Consider the following 20,947-nt stretch of genomic DNA (forward strand, 5'->3'; position numbering starts at 1 on the left):
ATGAAAGCACATCTAAACTGCAAAACAACTTGAGCATTCTACCATAAGGCAAAATTTCCAAGGAAGCTCCTACAAGGCACAGGTAGAGAGTCATGCAATACCACATACAACAGGTTTTGATTCAGGGCAAGCCTCAAAGTTAATTCACAGTTTAAGACAAACAATTACTTTGTTAGCAAACTGGACAGTTTGTGAGGAAATCCTGTGGCTGTTTATAGTGTTTGTATACTACACTTAGATATTTAGTTCATTCATGACATGAATTTTGAAAATGTTGCCATGAAGTACAACTTTATTAACATAAAGATAAAAACCTTTTTCAGTCTTGCTCCCGAAACACTTACTGGTACTATGGACTGGAAAGTTCCCAGTAAATTAAAGTAGTTTGGAGAGAAATGTAGGAAAAACATACATCCTTTTTAGGATGACTGTTCCTTACGAACAATCTGTTAAAACAATCCCAAATTTGTTGACTTTATATCCTCATGATCTATGGAAACATAAAAACCATCCATGTCAGTGTGTGAATTTTAGGTTATTCAAGTTTTTAAACAGGAATATATCCTGTACTTCAGTTGTAATGAAATTGTAAAATCACTTGCTTTCAGTTGGTCAAATAGTTCAGTCTGATATAGCACATTTATAATCCGAAGCATTTAGGGTTAAATATTCAACCACAGATCCATTTCTTTTTCAGGAATTGATACCAACATAAAGGACAGTTTGGGTAGAACGGTTTTGGATATACTTAAAGAGCATCCGTCTCAGCAGTCTCTCCAAATTGCAGCTCTGCTTCAAGGTGAGCCATATTCAAACATTTGTCAGAGACAATAGAGAAATATTATTGTGTATAGTGATTTCTACTCTTTAAATATTTCGTTACACAAAGGAACAGTCTTTTGATTTAAAAAGACTTGTTGAGCAAAAATAAGTTATCCAATATTTGAATTTCAGAGTAAACCCTTTCTTTTTTGTGGGCCACTAACAGTAGCATGCTGTGTCACTTATACTTAGTCTTTTTGCATTCTTTATTACACCATAACATACTGTAATATTTCAATAGCAGTTCCATTAAATTGTAATGATAACCTGCAACTGCAATGCTTGATTTGTTCATAAATAGCAACTAAATGATTGAAATATGATGACAATTTTTCAAACCATTTCATTATATTTTTTTCATTGCCCTTAAATTAAAAAAAAAACAATAAACCAGGCAGTATTTCTTGTTAGTATAGGAGAAATAATACAATTTTTCATGCATGCATTTAGTCTCATTCCCCATCTTATTTTAATGGTATAAGATTGATGGAAGTTCATTGTTTACTTAAATCTTTTACTTTAGAAGATGGCAGTAAAGTGATGAAACATGAACTGGAACATAACTCAGTATTAAACATAATTTATTCTCTTCTATGGAACTTGTTCCCTGCATTTTCAGATTAGCCTTTTATTAAGTGCATTTGACAGAGGAGGTCCCTGCTGGTATCAGTGCTGCATCTGCATCTGTGTTGATTATTCCAACTATTAAATAAGCCGTTTTAATCAGTTCAGTGTTGGTTCTACACATGAACTAGCTCATGCTACAGGCTCCCTCATAACTGAATTTTATAAGAACAGTTCCTAGAGAAAATGAGGTCATGTGGCCATATTGTGTGATTTCTTTTCTGAATAACTTCCAAACTAGTTGACCAGCTTCCATAAAGTTTTCCAGTAAGATGATGAACTGAAGATACAAAGCTCCTATAAGTATAATGAAAAATTAGCAGGCTTTAGTAGAGGTATTACTGTAAAGAGCAGATTCATGTTAGAGCTGAACAGCTTGCCTTGAGGTCTCCCTCTCTCCCTTCTTCCTATTTTCCTTTGCCTTTTCCCTCACTTCCCCCTCTCCTCCTCCCCTACTTCCACCTACACAGTTCCCTTATGTATTCCCCATTTACATGAGACTTCAAAGTGACTTGATTCAGTTCATGAACCAGTAGAATACAAATTATATATATATTATATATATAAAATAATGAGAAATAATATTAAAAATCTATAAATATCTTACTTACTAATTTTAATTAGCTTGCCTCCTGTGTGATTCAGGTCTCAGAGTTACCTCTTTCCCAGGTAAGTGACAGAAATGTCCATTTGAAAAGTGGGGAGGAAGAGATGTGTGGGGGGCACAGGGCTTCCCCTGTCAGCAGAAGGGAGTTCGTAATTTGAGTCAGACTCAAACTTCAATCTCTAAGTCCTTACAGATCTGCAGCATGAACATACCACCATGTAGAGGAAAAGAGTGTTAATGTCATACTGGAACTTCTTCAGTGGTAGGAAAAGGGTCAGTCAGAGCTCCTACTTTCTTAGACATCCAAATCAATCATCCTTCAGGTATTACTCTAAGATTAATCATAAATCCCATCACCAACTAAACTAATTTTAATTTTACTACCTCTTTATTGTGACAATCTTGCAGTCTTAACCCCACTGATGAACATCTTTTTCAAAGTACCCTTGCTCTATGAATAATAAATCATCCAACCCCCTCTCACGTTTCTCATGTTGATGGATCAGTACCTGCCCTCAGTCTTTACCACACACATAGAAAGCAAAATATATTAATTTCAATCCTTTTTGTTGCTTTGACATTCAGTCTTTTTCAGCAGTGTGCCTTGACGTTTAAAAATGACTGCTTAGTAGTTTCAGCTCTTATCAATGTGATGAAACTGTCTTATAATGAGCAGCTGTTTATTTTTGCTCTCTACCTGTAATCAGAAGTGATGTCCAAGAATGAAAATTAGTTACAAAGATGACATTCTGACTCTTAAGACAACCTGAGGAGCACCTTCAAAACTCACTTGGGAAATTTATATAGATTCTTTTTAATCAGTAAGATGCCCACTGAATCTTTATCCATCAGTGTTTGAACTGTGAGCTGAAGTTGAAAAAATCAGGAGCAGCAGGATTCAGTACTAGCGCTACTGATGATACAGTTGACTTACCCTCCTCTAAAAAGACAGTATACTCTTCAATAAAGGGTGAGTAGTTATCCTATTGTAGCTGAAAAATCAGTAAAGCACTGGAATTTTTGGAATCCTGAATGTACTGTAATTGAGTTCAACTTCAGTGCATAATTAATTCCATGCAAAGAATGGGCAGCTACTAAGAGAGATTTAGTGGCTTCCAAATACATTCCCGTTAAGGCTGCTGTCTTCAGATGGTTGTCTAGAGCAGTTTACATGGCTCTTTCATGTAGACTTATAGGAAATAGAAATGAAATTAATAATGTTGGACAATTACTGGCCAGATTTTTTAAGTTTCTTGCTAATTTTATGCTTTATGCAGATATGGTGGCATTAATTTGTTCTTTCACCTTGTTGCCAGGACAGACTAAGATTTTATCACCAAACATTCTCATTAATTTTTACTGGTTCCCTTTTGCACTGCTCTGAGCATCACTTTACAGTTTATAGTATTAACATAGCATTTGTCTCTGCCACAAAACATTAGCTTTCAAAATATAAAACAAAGGCTGAAAGACACATATGAACAGGCTGGCAGAAATAGACAAGGAAATAATGTGACTGGTATTACTGGTGGGCCTGTTATGCAGAGGGATATCAGAGTTGGAAGAAATGTTTAGAAAGAAAATGGGTTGCCTTTGGGGATATTTATAAGAAACTTCTTTGAAGGAAATAAAAGTAATTTTTGTGTTTAGAAGCAGTTAATGGAGGTAGTAACACTAAATCCCATGAGCTGATACTAAACTCAGCAGGGCTGGTAGCCACCTGTGGATAAATGCCCTCCCAGAATTTAAAAATTGTGCATAGAAACTGTTCTCCCTCTTTTAAAGAATATTTAAAAACTACTTTTTACAGATTGTAGGTTTAAAGAAGCAAGGCCTTTAGCCCATGAAGTTTTAGAAGTGATCCTAACATTCTTGTGATCCTTATTTTACATCTTTTCTTACTATCCTGAGAAAACAGCAATGGGAGTTTCTGTAAAATTTTTGTGTGTGCTTGCAAAGTCTGCCATCTTTTTTGAGGTATTGGCACATTATCTGATAGAAGGAAAATAAAAGATCACTCTAAAGAGCAACATGAAAAAGGCTGAGAAAGCTATACAACCCCTAAACGTATTTTTTACTGCCAGTTAATTAAAGTTGGAATTAATAGAAATGAAGTTCAGGTTTTTCTTCTATGTCTTTTGTATATGTCACATCATTTTCTGTGTCTTCATCAGGTCTGAGGTAGCATTGAACTCACTTAAAAATACTTAATAGGGTTTAGAATCTTAACATAGTAAGGAAGAAGTAGCTGTATACGCACTATATACTGGAGGAGGGGAGAATTAGGATACTGTGCCAGGCAAGGCCAGGCAACTGCATGCATTTCATGGGTGAAACAACAGCGCTCAGAGCCGAAGCAGTTAACAGTACTGGCACTTAGGGCTCTTATAATTAGGCATTGGAGATAAAAGGGATGTTGCCAAGGCTAGTAGGCCTAAAATTAAACCAACCAGCTGTGTTTAGTTTTAGCACATGTGAACGTGACGCAGATGCAAGCTGTACCGTCTTTCAACTCTTTCTCCACAGCCCACTATGCTCTCTATTAGAATCTTGCTCTTTTACTATTTCTAGAAGCAGAATTCTCTTTATTATGAAATAAAGGAGATAGTAGATAAACAGATGAAAATTGGCATGAGCCCCAGTAAATGCTGCTGCATAGACTGTATGGAGGGAGATGCAGTGGAAAATTGTTTCTTCTCTTCTGCTGAAGCTGCTTAGGAACCTAACATTGTTTGTACTGTTACCAAATCATTCATAAATGGAAGATGCTTAAGCAGCTGCAGAACCAGAACTCCTTTCTGTTCCTCTCTGCTTAAATAACCTTGGTATCATTAGCACTGGCGCTCTTTTTTTTTTTTTTTTTTTTTTTTTTTTTTTTTTTTTTTTTTTTTTTTAAATAATGTATTCTCACTCTCTCTCCTTCTCTCCTGCTCTTTCTGTGGACAAGTAGATCTTCCATTCCCTTGAGTGCAGGAGCCTCACTGGGAGAAGGGAAGAGGTTTTCAGTCAAGGATTTAATTACAGCTGCAAGGGATGGAAATAATTGAGATCTCAATTCTCCTTCATTGTTTTGGGTTTTTTGTTTATGGGTTCGTTTTGTTTTGTTTTTTCTGGGGACTTCTCAGCTTCTTCTGCAGTCTCCTGTGCAGTAGAATGCTGTAGAGCATTAACTGCGTTCATGAATTAATTTAACTGCTGTTGTTGAAAGTTTAGCTGCACCCTTGCACATCTCACAATCATAGGAATGCTTCAGTGCTTGTTTCTGTTATCTTCCCTGAACACATAAACAAAAGAATGTACTGATTTCAGCTTTCTCTGGGATTAAGTTAAACTTGAATAATTTAGAAATTGTGCTCTGAAATTTAGGAGACTGATGTGAACCAGCCTCCATTGCAGCTCGTCTGTCACCTTAGCACACCTGACAATGGTAGTTACCAGTTGGTTTCCTGCTACTGCCGCTGCTGTAAAGAGAAGAGGAATTGGGTCATGAAGACTCAGGTGGCATCTTTCCCATGGGAGCAAGTGAGCTGTTTTGGGAGGAGTTTTTTGAGAGCTTCCAGGCTAGGGCAGGACTCAATGGAGCTGCAGAATCTGCAGACAGGTTCTGTAAGAGTCTTAGGGAGGGCAGAGGGTTTTCTGAAGATTGCTGCCCTTCAGGAAGATGTGGAGTGAAGGAGGTGTAAGCGCCCCCCTACAGGGACATTGGCTACAGAGGGGACTGGTTTCTGTATAAGTTTTATTTCTCTGATCTAGTTACTTAGAGGGTCTTCTGTTTGAAAAGATGAATGTTCAGATTTTTATTCTGATCAAATTTGGCCTTTTTGGTTTTTCTAGAGCTTTAAGGAACCTTTAGGCCTCCTTAGGAGAAAATTGTTCTAGGAAGAACTCTATATGAATCTACCCCATGGCATGGCTGAAGTGGGGTATAAAAACAAAAGAGAGAAGCTTATACTTAAATCAAAGGAAAAATATGATTAAAATAAATTGTTTAGCTTTTTTATTTTCCATTAAAATAAAAAGTTTTCTGAGATGAATATAAGCATTACTCCAAAAACCAAGGTTTGTAAACAAAGCAAAACTCTTAACCTGATCACCTCACTGAGAAATTAGGATCTAAGAGGAGTTGAAGTTAAAGCAAGTTGTGATTTTACGCTCCTTGGAAGTTCAGGAGGAGCTCTAACTGAGCTGGGCCATGCTGTCTTCATGGTGGAGCATGTGTTTCTCGGCTTGTCTGTTTAGTTTTTCCCATCTGTTTGGCTTTGGCCTAATCAGTGTTACAGAAACTAAGAAAGCTGGAGTTCCAGCTGTTTGAGCTTTCCAGAGCTTGTTCCCTTCTTGTGTTATGTTCCCCAATGTTATTTTCACTACTGTGTGAAAACTCTTTCACTCTGTGTGATAACTCTTCTATGATATTACTTTTTGTGTACAGGACCCAATTTAGTTTGAGTGGGGCTTTGACAAAATCCAGTAACTACTGAAAAGAATCCTATTAAACAGGCAAAGTTTTCTGAGCTCTTAGTAGTAATCCTCACTGAGCTGTAAAGTCCATTCTAGGTAAGGTGAAGTAGTACTTTTACAGAAGCAAAATAGTCCCATTATGAGTATGACAGGTTGTGTCCTAAATAGCCTTTACTTTCCCCTATAGTGGGAATGATAGGTTTATCCTCTAAAGTTATGTGAAACCACAGATGGGGACACTGTTTGGGTCATGCAGTGGTATAAATCATTAAGCTTAGCTTTGTTCTGAATTTTTGCTTTGAGAAAAATGATCCAGCCTGAGCTGGATCTCAAGCACCCAGCAGTAAGTTTGGGCAGGATGAATTCCTAGCCAGCTGCAGGCAAATAGAATGCAGCTGCTGGAGGAAGCATCTGGTGCTTTTGTGTTTTTTCTTTGGCTCTTGATAGAGATCACCTATATCTGTTTTGTGTCTCTTTCTCTGACCATGTTGTAAGTGTTCACCTAAACTGTAAGCCTCTTTCAACTGAGGCCCTATCTTTGCATTGTATGTCTCTGGTAGGATTTTCAATAATATAAAACGAAGTTAGGAGTAAAAGTCCCACAGAAGCCCAAAGTTTCAGGGGTTGTACCCTCACAACATTGGCGTGTAAACCTCTTGTACCATACCTTGTGTGAGCCAGTTGTAAAGGTTTTCTGGAAGAAACTTTGCATTTTTTAAAGTAAGTATTTAAGACTTATGTTAAGCTTAGGATTTCCTCCTCGAACTAGCCTCCAGCAGGTAAGTACATTGGTCTGGAAGTGGGGCCTGCCAAAGAATAAAAATAAGAGAATTATTTTAAAACCATGGTCTTGTATGATTATGTGACAGCAAAGTTAGAGTTCTTCACAATATCCCCTCAATTTCTTTTCCTAATCATAGCTGTATTGATCTAATAATTGTAACATTCACCTGATAGAATTACATTTCCTTTTGGACAGTTGCATAATTACCAACCAACATTTTTCAGACATGGATTCCTTTTTTCTCTTAGTGTTGTTTGAGTCTGGCTTACTTTTTATCTGTTCCCCATCTTGCACATTAGGTTGACAAATACTATGGCTGATAGAGCTGGAAAACATTCCAGAGCATTTTGTCATGGTGCTAGTTTTCTCATGGTCTCTTACAGTTAATCTTTGCTTCTTTGCTTTCAGACCACCCTGCCACTCCCCACACAAACACAAAGTACCCATTTTCATATGAAGAAATTTATGACAGATTATGCCAGGGACCACTGCTAGCCATCAAACTTAATATATGGAATTTTCAAATCATACATTTTTTTAAAAAAATATCCCAACAATCTGCAAAGTGTTTTGAAACTGCATGCTGTTCTATGCCATTTCCAATTTCAATTTCTCAGATGTCTATTTTATCATAAATTTTATTTGGGTTTTGGGATTTATTATTTAATCAGGAATAACAGCAAGCTAAACAAGTGCATTGTAGACTGTAGAAATTAAATCAGGGAGATTTCACTTCCCAGAAACTTCTTAGTCCTTCAGCATGCTATTGATGAAACATGTTATTGTACTTTTCTGCTGTGTGTTGCAACATATGCTATTGTGGTTCTTCAGGTATCAGAATGAAATTATTTAAACAATTTCAGAAACTCAAGAAAATGCAGATGCAGAATAACTGTCAAAATTGAGAACCAGTTACTATGCTGGGAAAAAAAGCGTCACTAGTGCATAAATTAATTTCTTATTTATTATTGCACTGCAGTTTATTAAGGTTTTGGTCTTCCATTGAGGTAGCTTGTGTAGAAAAGCACATGAAAGTAATGTAGATATTTGTATGAAAAGAACAGTAATGAAATGGAAGTTTAGCACATTCATTATTTCATGTTTTTCTGTTTTTATAAACATTGTGAATGTGGGACAAGGGAATTTTTAAGGAGAAAAACCAGAAATTTACGCACACTGCTTTTTAGACTGCTATTTTAAACTAAATTTTCAGAATTGCTTTTCTTTTTCCTCATATACTATATCTGTCCTTCAAGCAGAATATTTGGCTTTCTTAACAATATCAATGTTTGTATGTATTGTGAACATCCTGAATGTCTTGACAAAAGTCTCTCCACAAGCTTAGAATAAAAGTCTCTTTTAACTATAATAATGTAATAGAACAGTTATGTTGATATTGCAAGGAGACAAGAAAACACAGGGCCAGTCTCAACTCATTACCCTTACAATGAGATTTCTGTAGCAGTTTCCATAGATTAGAGGACTGGCCATTATGGTGTTTTATAGTACTTTCAATAAATGATTGCCTTGCAGTAGTGTTTATGAATAATTACAGGGTTGTAATATAAAAACTTGAAAAGACTAGCAAATATACTGTTGTTTGAAATAAACCCCCTAATTCAGTCTTTTAAATATATTTGTATCTTTAACTTGCAGAATATATGGAAACAGGAAATGCAGGTATTTCAGAGGAACGCCCACTGGAATGTCCGGAACATCAGTCTTGCGTTTTGTCCCCAGAAGCTCCTCCATCTCCCAAGGCTAAAAGTAAATACATGTACTCTGTGAATGCAAAAACTGTACTGAATTTCTTTTTAATATTAACATTCATACAAACTTCTAAAGTTAAGAAAGTTAATGATATCAAGTATGTCTTTTCTACCATGAATCACCTATCTTGACTACGTACACTGTAATCCATGTCATATAGAAAAGCAAGGAACTGTTTTCTCAGAAAGGACAAGTCAATAATGGATTACAATGCACTGCATTGTTTGATCTTAAATATTTTTAATTTATCTGACCTTATTCATTTCATAATCAAGTAAAACAAAAATACTAAATATGTTGAAATGCCCTGCAGGTATTGTTCACATTCAGGTTAAAAATTGAATTTACTTAATCTCTTCCAATGAGTGCATCTACCAATTGTTTTACATTTGGAAGTCTCTTTCAAAGGTCACAAGTATACTGCTCTTCCATTCATCTTCTAACACAGCTTTCATACAGTGTGGCAGTCACTTGTGTGCATGTGCTTTCATTTTATATTCTGATTCACCATTTCCACACCACAGCCACTAAAACAGGGCATTTCCTGAGTGTGGTGTCTTTAATGAAAATCATCTTCCTGTAGGACCAAACCTGCCTTCTGCCTTCCGTATCCATCCAGAGTGAATGTCATTGACTGCAGGCAAATAATAAGCCTGTCCTTGGTTTTGTTGTGTGAGTTGTGGTGTTACTTTGCTTGGTAGTGTTTTGTTGTTGGTTTTTTGTTTTGTTGTTTTTTTTGGGGGTGGGGGGGGGAAGTGGAGTTTGGGTTTTTTGGTGGGGGGAGTTGGTGTTTTTTTAACATATTCTTTTTTTTCTTTAACATGTTCACTGGGAGAGTTTTTATTCTTGAGAGAATGAAGCTTCCTGATGCATGTCAGATTGTAATCTTCACAGTGATAGTGAACAAATGCTGTAGTTCCAATAATATTTCCCATTGGGGTAGTTAACACCTATGTGGTGTGTGGAAATAAATAGTTCCTTTGAGATTAGCAGGATTGTGAAGCCAACTACCATATGCAATAAAAATGTCTATCCTCAAATTAAGTGGCAAATATATTTAAAATATGTTTTACTTCCTAACAATAAGGTCATGATCTCACATTCCTTATTTCCTCTTACAAGGTATAAATAATGTAAAACATGCTAGTTGGCCTTTGCTTGTCTGTGGTGTAATCTGATAGTAAAAGAAAAGAAATCGTACTTGATCGTGTTTCCCGTCCATCTATCTGCCATTCACTGACAATCCAATTTCAAATAATTTAAACCAACTCTGGAAGAGGGATAGCAGTATCAATTACCTTTCTGTGACTTTCATGAAAATAGGGAGCTGGATAGAGGCAAAAAACCCTAATAAGTGCCTGCCCTGAAAGAAATAGGCAAAATCTGTCTTTTATGTATTTTGGCTGCAATCAGGCAGTCAACTAGTGCACTCTCACCCAGGTCAGTCTAGTTTTGTTCCACAGAACTCATTCTTGGCTAGTAAGAAATACTGCAGGCCATATGCGAGGGAATGTGGGACTGGGGACATGAACATAGTTGTGTAGGAAGCAGTAGTTCTGTTTCTTTATAGCACACTGTATCATGATTTTAGAATAGTTTTTAATATTTAGGTATTTTACTTCCAATTTTTAGTTACAACATTAATCTGGAATAATTTCAATTTTCTAATTAAAAAGCAGAATATAAATAAACCTGATTATATTTCTGCTTAATGTGCAAGTGTCCTGCAAAGCTACCATTGACTAAGAGTAGCAAAAGTTTTGAATGGAAAATTTCTGTTAGATTTTAAAAAACAATTAATTAATGAACAACTTCTTGTCCCTGAAAATCTTGGTAGTAACTGGCCATGGTTATACTTTAAATATATTTTTGAGTATTTTTGTTTACTTAGCATAGCAAACAGGAACTATGAAAAAAAAAATGAAACAAACAGAGCTCTAAACCAAGCAGATATAGTTTTATCAGTGGATTCTTTAGTTATGTGAGTGTACTTAAGTCTGTTTTATGTACGCTGAGCTTAATATGCTCACTCTGGTTTTACTTTTCAGCATTTTATTTCCAAAGATGCAGTAACATGGAAGCATCTGTATCCTGTCAAGCCTAAGGGCTATGGTTTCTACGAACATGGCTGTTGTAAACCTAGTTTAAAAAAGGGGTCTCTCACTTGCTCCTGGAAACTCTTGGCTTTTTCATTTTTCATTACTAAAGGTAGCTGTGCAAACAGACACAGTACTTAGTCAGAACCCAATGTGGTTGATCATAATGAGTAGCTTTTCAGTCTGTGGAGGCTTTGCTGCTGCCAGTGGATTATTTGCAGAATGGTTAGCACCCAGTGTGGTGCTGGTACTTATCAGTACCACTATTTCCAGTTGTGATCCTCAGTATAGACATATAAAAAGTCTATTGGCTTACTGTTCTGGTAGATTTCTTAACTAAAGAAATCTGATAAATTAAGGAGAAAATGTGTTAAGAAATCTCATAAATTAAGGAGAAAATATGAAACACAATGCAGAATGCTCTAAAATGTGGATTTCTGAGATTGCTGTAAAGAGGCATGTTTTAAATGTGTAGGGTTTGCCCAGTATATTCTTCCACCTTTCCATTTAATCCTGGGAGAGTAAGCAAGAATCATTCATGAATCATATCTGCTTTGATGGGGGAGATATGCATTCTTAGTCACTCAGTTTACAGAGCTTATGTAGTGTATTAATTAATTACAGCAGCAAACACGAATCTGATGCAGAGTATGGGATATTGATTTTGTATGTTTCTGAAAACTTTCCTTTCCTGGATTAATTTAACAGTCTTACATAGTTGCTATTTCTATAAATTTTCAGGATTTGAAAACAGAGAAAGGGTAAGTATATACTCATCCTAATTAAATGCAAGGTATAGGGCAATGCAGAAGTATGTAGATTGCCTCTAGCAAATTGCCAGCCTGGAGCAAGATGCCATTATTTTTGAGCAGAGAATGGTGCACGAACATCATTGTTTAGAAGATAAGGTACGGAAAATAACAGATACTCAATAAAGTTTAAAAAATGTGCATTTCCTTTTTAGGCATAAATTACCCCAGTATTCTAATTACTGACTATGATGTGTCTGTTTTTAAAGGTGAAGCTGTGACTGGAGAATTATCAAAGCTTTTAGATGAAATCAAATTGTGCCAAGAAAAGGAATACTCTTTTGAAGACCTGTCTCATACACTATCAGACCATTATCTGGAAAATTTTAGTAAAGTATCAGAGGAAGATCTTATGACCAGTGGAAACCAAACCAAGCTTAATGTAGTAAGTAAGATGGGATACAAGGACAATATATTCAGTTACATCTGATTTATTTATGGCACATTCAAGAAAGAAATAATAAGAGAAAGAATCGTACAAGGTTAACATTATAATTAAAAAAAAAAATGCTTCTTACAGATTTAGAATGTAATGTTCACTTCATTTCTCAAAGATATTGCTTACCACACCTCAGAATGTCTTTTTATGTCACCCCTAATACATTCAGGTTATTTGTTTTGAGCATGGCGAGAGCAAGGAAAGGGTTCTTTTGTGAAATCAGTGGAGGTCGTGTTCAATACTATACTGAATACTAAATGTTGACAGAATCTGATCAGATATCCCCCCCAAAGAACCAGCTAAATATCCTCAGTTATTTTTCTTATACATTTTATTACTATATAGCTTTCTTGGGAAGCTACATGTGTTGAAGACTGAATCTGTAATACACAAAATTGTGGTTGTGATGCTTCAGTGATTTCCAACTACAGATGAAGATGACTTCATTGTTACTAATATGAATGAATAAAGTATTCTAGGATTCATTTTTTGTGTACTGTAACAAGGTTTTGTTTTTTTTAATTGAATTCTCTTCCTCAGTACCGTTGCTGGTTTCAGCTGGTTTAGGCTTAAACTTAAACCATGACACTAAATAAATGTAATTGCCCAGGGAATAAAGCAGAGAACAAAGGAAAACTGCTAAGTTCTAAATTTCAGTTAACATTTTTCATAAGTTAATATTATGAATAAAATAAATATTATGTTCACTTATGTGAGGAAAACCATGGCAAGTTAAATGAAATTAAAGGCTTTCATGGTTTTGGGTGATTTATTACAACATAAATGGACAAAATGAGATTTACAAATATGCATAGCTGCCCTGAAATACAGTAGATACTTTTGTAAAGCCCTTCTAGATGCTTGAATGTTTAGATGCTCAATAACTCATATTGAACTCAATTTGAACAAGATACTGATCCCATTAAAGCATTTTTAGAAACTTGTCTAGTGTCGCTCTGAATTTAGGTGCTACTGCTATTTAAATCTTCTCAGCTGCTGTTTTGCAGAAAATGTATTCCATATAAATCTGTCTGCTCCTGCCTAAATGAAATACAATGTGAATAGAAAGTATTCAGACACTAAATCTGTAATTTCTGTGACAGGGAAATATAAATGTAAATTATGCAATATATTTTTTTGATATTTCATATATTTTATATTGAAGTAGATGTGGAAACAAATTTTCAAAACTGAGGCCTGTTTGAAGCATTTTATGGTGCTTTCCTGCTGTGGTATCCAGCTTTTGTTTCAGAGAAAACTGTAGTCAGGATGATGGGTGTGCATTCCTAGCATGGAGTTAGGATGGAGGGCAGAACATGTTTTCCCCTGCAATAAACCTAGCTATACAGATCTGTATAGAGACACCTCTTTGCTGTGATGTGAGATTTTTTCCTGTTTGTCCTAAAGCATCCATTTAATTTTTAAATGTATTTTAGGGTTATTCAGTCTGTTCAGTTGCTACCTGGCTGCCTTGCATAAAAAAAGAGTGTTGCTTCCATTTTTGACACACTGTCTTTTAATTCTGGGCAAGTGCTGCCTCCCCTTTGTGTTTAGGCTTCCTGTGTAGTATATGGATGATATGAAAACCCACATGCTCTATAAGGGGCCATGAAAGAGTAACTGGGAAGAAGTACTAAAGTGAGAAATGTTTAGCTTTGGAAATGATTGCAAAGGTGAATGCTGCCAAAATGCTCTGGGGGCAGGACCAGCAAGTGTAGTCAAGCAAGATGTGTGACAGTACAGTGATGATTGAAGAAACTTAAATGAATATTTATGTATAAGAACATGAAGACACAGAGAGAAAGAACTAAAGATGTATACAGACGTGGAGAGTCAGAAATAGATTCCTTGGATATGTATTAAAGAAGCTTCTTGCAGCTTTTTCTGACTTAAGTTTCTCCTCCATGGGAAGCTTCTGTAAGAATCTCTGTAGTTTAAGTGGGTTTTCATCTGTTGTCTGCATTTGTTCAAGTCACATTTGTTTCTACTGCACATGCCAAGACCCTTTGGAAGTATGGGCAGTGCAGGATTTCCTATGGAGTCTGTCTGGAGCAGACTGTTTCTGCCTGCTGGACTGCATGTTGCCTTTCTCTGTTATCAGCTCCAGTAGAGGGCTGGAACCACACCTGGTGTGCTTCCACAAAGAAGCAGTTATTTCAGGTTCAAAACAGCAGGGTCACATCATTGCTGGCTGCATCACCTCTGAAGAGATGTAGAGGTTAGGTCCCTGTTGATAATGTATTAGGTGGTGCCATTTCCTGAACAAATGTTGCTTCCAGAGACAATGAGTGTTGAAGGCTTTTCAGCTCCTTGGAGCTCAGCAATCTGAAAAGTTCCCAAATCCCAAGTCATGCCATTTTGTGACCCTTAGGGAGATCCTGCAAAGGCACTGGCTGCTTGGAGACAATAATGCTATTGTTTAGAAAAATAGGTGGCCAAGACTGGGGAATTTCTGATTTGAATGGTAACTTGTGGATCATAAATTTAGGAAGCTGGAGCAAGGAGCACCAGGAGCCAGCTCCTGAAGATAGGCTTGGGAAAGAGAAGGCATCAGGAAACAGAGTGTATTTCAAAGCATTTTTTAAAACAATTGGCTCTTTTGAAGAGGCCCAAAACAGCTGTGGTATTGCTCTGGCTAAATAAGGTTATGGTTGATTTGGGACTGCAGAAAGGAGTGTCTGTCTATCCAGATTCCACAGCCTGGAATTCTGTCCTGAATATTAACTGCCAACCTCTGTTGCTGGAAACAGTGGGGCTCACAGTTTTTGTTTAGTGTAAGGGTAGTGAGGATGCCTGTTTTTTAATGCAATAACTTGACAGCAAAGGCTTCATCTGGAAAAGTGGTGTTCAATTCTGTCTGTGGCATAGGGGTGAGTTTCAACATTTGTTTTATAGTCTCCCAGATAAAGTACTGATCATCAGGCTGTGATCTCTTCTAGTATTGTTTCTGCATTGTACAGCCACTGGAAAAATACCAGTGCAATCTGGAGAGCAGGAGTTTGGATGCCCTGTTCACAGGCATGTTCTCGTGCTTTTTTGGTCTTATGCATCTTGCATTGTTTGTTGCTCAGTGATATAGCAGTTACAGAATTCTGTATGTTCTTTCAAAGAGCTGGGTTGGAAGTCTTTTAGGTCAAGGAACAGAATTGAATCCATTCTTCCATTTGCTGTGTTATTAGACAAGTAGTCATCCAACAACATAACAGGTTGTTTTGGAACATTTGTAGTAAGGACTACTAAGAAGTAAACTACTTATTTTCATCAAATTTTGCATTGAAAACAATACATGTTTTTATTATTTTAAATGTTCCATTAGCCAGGTGTGTGATTTGTGGTAAGGCATTAAAACCCCAGAGCTTATGTGCTCCACAGTATTTTCAAGTCAAATAGGAAACAGAGTTCGTATAGCTCTGACGTCAGGTGAAAAAGAACAAAAAGAGAAAAAATTAAAAGAAAAAAGAAACTGTTTGGTTTAGTCTTCTGAGTTCCAAATTACTAGTCAGCTTTTACTCTTAATTTTCCTTGGGGTGTGGAGGAGCTGACTAGGAAAATTGATGGTCAGGATCTTGGAGACTGGAAGATGTAACATCTGGGAGAGCGAGAGTACAATGGAGCAGTAAGTAGAAGGACAGTAACAGTAGACCCATAGTGTAGACTTGAATAGAAACAAATCTGGAGATGAGTGAAAATGTCCTCACAGGATGCTTTCCTTCCAAAAGTTTAAAGGGGAACTCTGACAGAAGAGCAGATTGTCTTAGTTTCCTGAATGGGAGGAATGATTAATGAAGAGGGAGAACCAACTGAATGCTGAATAGCAGAAAGTCAGATGAGAGTAAGTTAATGTGATCTTTCAATTTGAAGAGTATATTATAAAGGATAAACTAAAAGAAGTCAAAGCTGCACTAAAAATGTCATAATTTAAATGTTTTCATTTGCCACTCTGGCTGTGTTTGGTGTGCTGTCATACAAACTATTAAAGCCGTGTTTCCCAGTCTGTCTTTACTAGTCATTAAAACATGTATGCTACAACATACCGTGCAATGAGCCCCTGTTCATTGTCTCCACAAAACTAAAGGACAGATTGAACACAGTTTTGCAATTTTACTTCAGAGAGAGCTCCAAAAGGCATTCATACAGCTATGCATCATTTTAGATGGAATTCCTGTTATTTCTCAATGACTTGTATCCTGAGTGGGGTTGATGGTCGAGTTATAGATTTTTGCCTCCAGTACCTGTCTTTGTTTTTCCCATTTTGGTTGTTGTGACTTGAATGTACTCTTTAGTTGACCTGTGTATGCAAAGGTATGGAAAGCCCTGACTGGTGCTGCACAGGCAAGCTGGCGAAGCTTTATACTTGTGTATTGCTCACTTTTCTTGTGTTCTCTAAACAAAAATATTTCAAAAAAAACTTGAATTTGATTGTTCAGTGAGTCAGAAAAGCAGTTGCGATTCCAAACATATTCCAGAAAACATGAGGTGGAAAAAGATGTAGGAAAATCCTTGATTTTATCACAGTTAATGAAATAAGGTGTTTCCTTTTCAAGCGGAATTAAGTATGATTGCTAGCAAAATCAGCTTTTGACAATAAATCATAGCACTTCCAGGTTTGTTATTTGGGTTATTTGTGTTGTTTTTTTTTTAAAGTATAATTTAAAAAAATATTTATTTTCCAATAGATGGCAGTCTGGTTCAGTAATTTCAAGAACAAAAGCAACCATTTTATATAAGAGTTTTACAACTTTTTTCATTGCTGCATTAAAATTGTGAATTTTAACACACTTGATAGTCCAAACTGCTTCAAAATGAACACCTTTAATTCCTCTAGGAGGAAAATTTATGGAACATCATGACATGTGTTTAAAATACAAACTAAAACATCAGGACTAAATTTAGAAGTATGCCATAGCAAAGACGTTACAAATACAAGTGGGTATTCAAACAATTTGTGTGAAGTGAACAGCAGGCAAGAAAATTTAAATAGATATAGTTTACAAAGCAGGGATCCAGAAAAATTTAAGTGTGTCAGGAAAGTTAATAGAAGACTGTCAAAGTGTGTACTGTGAGCATCCTGTGCTCTGGCAAGAAAATTGCTTTAGATTCCTCTGTCTGTGGCATTCTAAGATCATTACTTGTTTCCTGTCAGATGTGAGATTCCTGCGTATGTATTCATGTGAGGACAAATAATTCTAATTGTATTATTAAACCCAGAAATGCACCATCTTTATTGCAATGTATTTTCACATTGCTTTTCTTAAAAACATAATATCAGGAAATAAAAATATGGACTTTTTGTACATGTAAGAAATTCCTATGGCTATCAAAGAATATCTTACTTTTTACTTGCTTTGGTCAGCCTGTGAATGCAAAACAAAAAGTAGGGATTAAGGACTTCTTCACTTTTCTGTGTGTATTTATATACATTTGCTAGATGTACACATTGGACACAGTAAATCTCAGAGTTTTTCTTTCGTAAACTTGATGTTTTATTTGAAAAATATTTTCCTAAAATTCACTCTTAAAAAGGCTTCATCTTACTCTATATTCAAAAGCTTATTTCAGTCCATATTTTGAAAATGTGGTTTTCTTTTCATGTAGAAACCATAACTATCCATATTTGTTGAGATTTGCTGAGATTTTTTGAACTAAAACTAATTTTAAAATGTGACACTTCAGTAGAACTGAGGCTGCAAATTGGAGTATATTCTTCAGAACAGTCTCTTTAATCTTGTCTAGTAGGTGGTCGCTTGCAATCTTTGCTTTTACATTTATGCTGTTGTGTTCAGAAGTATAATAAAAAAAATGTGTTATTGATTTTTCAAGTGCAAATGCAATATCTTACTGTCTTTGGATTTGTGACATGGGTTTAGATTAAAGAAACAGTTCCAAAGAGTTTTCTGTGTTATTGAAAGCAGAGTATATGTTAAAGGACTTTGCTTAATTACATGCCGTAAATACTGAGAAACTGAAGATGCCCCTAATTTTTTTTTTAAACTGAAGAGAGTAAAACTGTGTAGTAACGGCAATACAGAAGGATTTCACAGAAGTGGCAGCAGATATCTGTTTAAATTTAATGTGGTTATATAATAGATAATAAAGGCTGGCAGCAGTAATTTAAATTTAAACATGAGGAAAGGTTCTGTGTAGTCTCAGGGAAAAGATTTGGATTTCATCACAGGCATATAAATGTCAATTGCTGCTTAATTCTCTCCTCCAGAGTGGGAAGTTGATACTTGTGCATGTTGAGAAAGTGGAAAAAATACACTTAAAATGTAATAACATTGCTGAAAACAGTGATGGTACATATTCAAAGATACAATTTTTACTCTTATGTCAGATTATCAAGAAGATGAGGCTATATAACAGCAATAAAACTGTAATCATGTCTGGTTTACATCTAAAGAGAGATTCAAAAGCATAGAATTATGTGGTTTTGAAAGAAGTTGACTAAGAGAATGTATTAGGGCGGATAAAATTTATACATCGTTTTACAGAAGTTAGTTATTCTGATTATTTATTTTTCTCTAGGAACACCTATTTTTTATAAAAAGCACACAATTTTTTTTTTTATTTCACAAAGTAATAATCCCTAGAACGTGTGGAAGAATATTGAAGTAAACTATTAGCGTTATTCAAGAAATTCAAGAATACTGTTTTGGTTTCTACTTTTAATACAAAATTTAAATAAATAATGGCTAGATTGAAATATAATAGCTAAGAGTGGCTAAAAATGCTTAAGTAAAATAATTGCTGTCTTGAGCCTTTAAAAAACCCAGAAACTTGCATGCATGCATTATTGAGAGAGAGATACAAAATTTCACAGAACAATGACAGTGAGCAAGCCAGAAGTATATACAATGGCTTACTAATTAGGATACATTAAAAACACATTCCAGAACAATTTTGGTTGCTTATTCATTAGCGAACAGTAAGATAATCAGGCCTGATTGTATGGGCCTTCAAGGACAGAAGTAGATAAATTTTAAATTATTTAGTATAGTAACACTTGCTGAATTTGATAATGAAGCTTTAATGTATTTTGCAGGTATTTATGAAGTGTTAAAAAAAGGAAGAGAATTGTACTGAGACAGTGTTTGGAAGATTGTTGCTTTAATGAATTCCCTTTTTATAATAGTATTAGATAATTTAGGTATTGCCAAATTCTGATGTTACAAGAATTTTGTATTAAGTTGCTCTTTCACTCAGTTCAATTATGAATCCTATTTTGCAAGCATATACTCTTATTTCTATGGAAAGTAAAAGTATGAAGGCTAGCTCTCCCAAGATATGCAAACATAACTTTTTGAGATTCCCTTGTTGGAAAGGTCTACCCACTCTCTGAAGATAACATTACATAACTTTAAAATTTGATTTTAAAAGCTACCACCCAACTAAAAGCCATCTGCTACTCCCAATTTCTTGTGTACACAGTAGTATTTCCCACTGAGAACTGTTGCTGCTTCTTTTTTAATTAGATATTTATGATGGGATATCCCGTATCAAACATCTACTTGGTCAACATGAAATTATATACTTTCCACAAACTGCTTTACAAAATGATTTCTAAATTCTATTTAAACACGAGCTGGTAATTACAAATAAGCAGAGGGAAAACAACTTGATAAAAATTTTTACCCCCTCTTTTAGGCTACCTAGTACAGTTCAGACATTCTAAATGTATTCTTTCCTAACCTGTGTTCTGTAGCTATTAAAAAGTTTATATTCTGTATCTTTAGGTTCGTTGCTTCAGCACAGTTGTAAGAATTTATGTTAGAAGGGTCGTAATAGCAGATATGTGGAACTCAATGCAAAATAACTTGCCTGGTATCATGCTTCACAGCCAACTAAATTAGCTTACAGCTCCCTGCTGCTGTGATTTTGGGTAGAGGGATTGCTAGACAATCCTCCAGCAAGCTGCACAGACCTACCCTTGTGCAAAAGCCAGTGCTTGTTTAAGAATATAAAGTCTCAAAACATGACAACACTTAGTATGACTTAAACTACATGGAGTTAAGTATAACTAGAGGAAGGTGCTGGCCAAACCACCAGTTCACCTAATCTGCATTAAAAAGGACCTACTCTTCTTTCCACTAGAATGATTTTCTGTAATATTTAAGCAGTCTGTGCAATTATGTGTGTGCAGCAAATTCCTTGACTATTAGGTACCAGCAGGAAAATAGCTTACAGACAAATACATCTCTCTGAATGCTGTTATGTGTTTAGCTTGCAGTGATGAAGCCTAAAGGTATCTAATCCTTTTGCTCCAGTCTGTCACATTGTTTACCACCATGACCCTGTATTGCTGTTTTGCAGAACATGTGCTCCAGACATAGGCATTTTCTTTTATTTGCTGAGCATATGCTTTTATTTATTCTTATATGGTAAAATCTGACAGAGTAGAGAAGAACAAATACTTTGTCCACACCCTCCATAATTTGCAATACTACAGGCTTGTTCTTTCTTAAAGCTTTCTTTTTCCTGATTAAGTAATCTTAGCATTTTCAAGTTTATTTTTTATGTAAGTCTTTCTGTGCTGCCAAG

General features: G+C 35.7%; 1 protein-coding gene across 6 annotated transcripts in view; it reads left to right on the plus strand.

Annotated features, from left to right (window-relative positions):
* ANKS1B (ankyrin repeat and sterile alpha motif domain containing 1B) overlaps nt 1–20,947 on the plus strand; it is a 422,022-nt gene that overhangs the window by 68,293 nt on the left and 332,782 nt on the right. For all 6 annotated transcript variants that reach the window (XM_063396248.1, XM_063396245.1, XM_063396246.1 and 3 more), the window contains exons 6-8: nt 698–799; nt 8,952–9,062; nt 12,180–12,355. In XM_063396248.1, coding sequence (XP_063252318.1) covers nt 698–799; nt 8,952–9,062; nt 12,180–12,355 — 389 coding nt within the window. The remainder of the gene's footprint in view (nt 1–697; nt 800–8,951; nt 9,063–12,179; nt 12,356–20,947) is intronic.

The sequence above is a fragment of the Prinia subflava genome, chromosome 4 (genome assembly GCF_021018805.1).
Source record: "Prinia subflava isolate CZ2003 ecotype Zambia chromosome 4, Cam_Psub_1.2, whole genome shotgun sequence".
Classification (NCBI taxonomy): domain Eukaryota; kingdom Metazoa; phylum Chordata; class Aves; order Passeriformes; family Cisticolidae; genus Prinia; species Prinia subflava.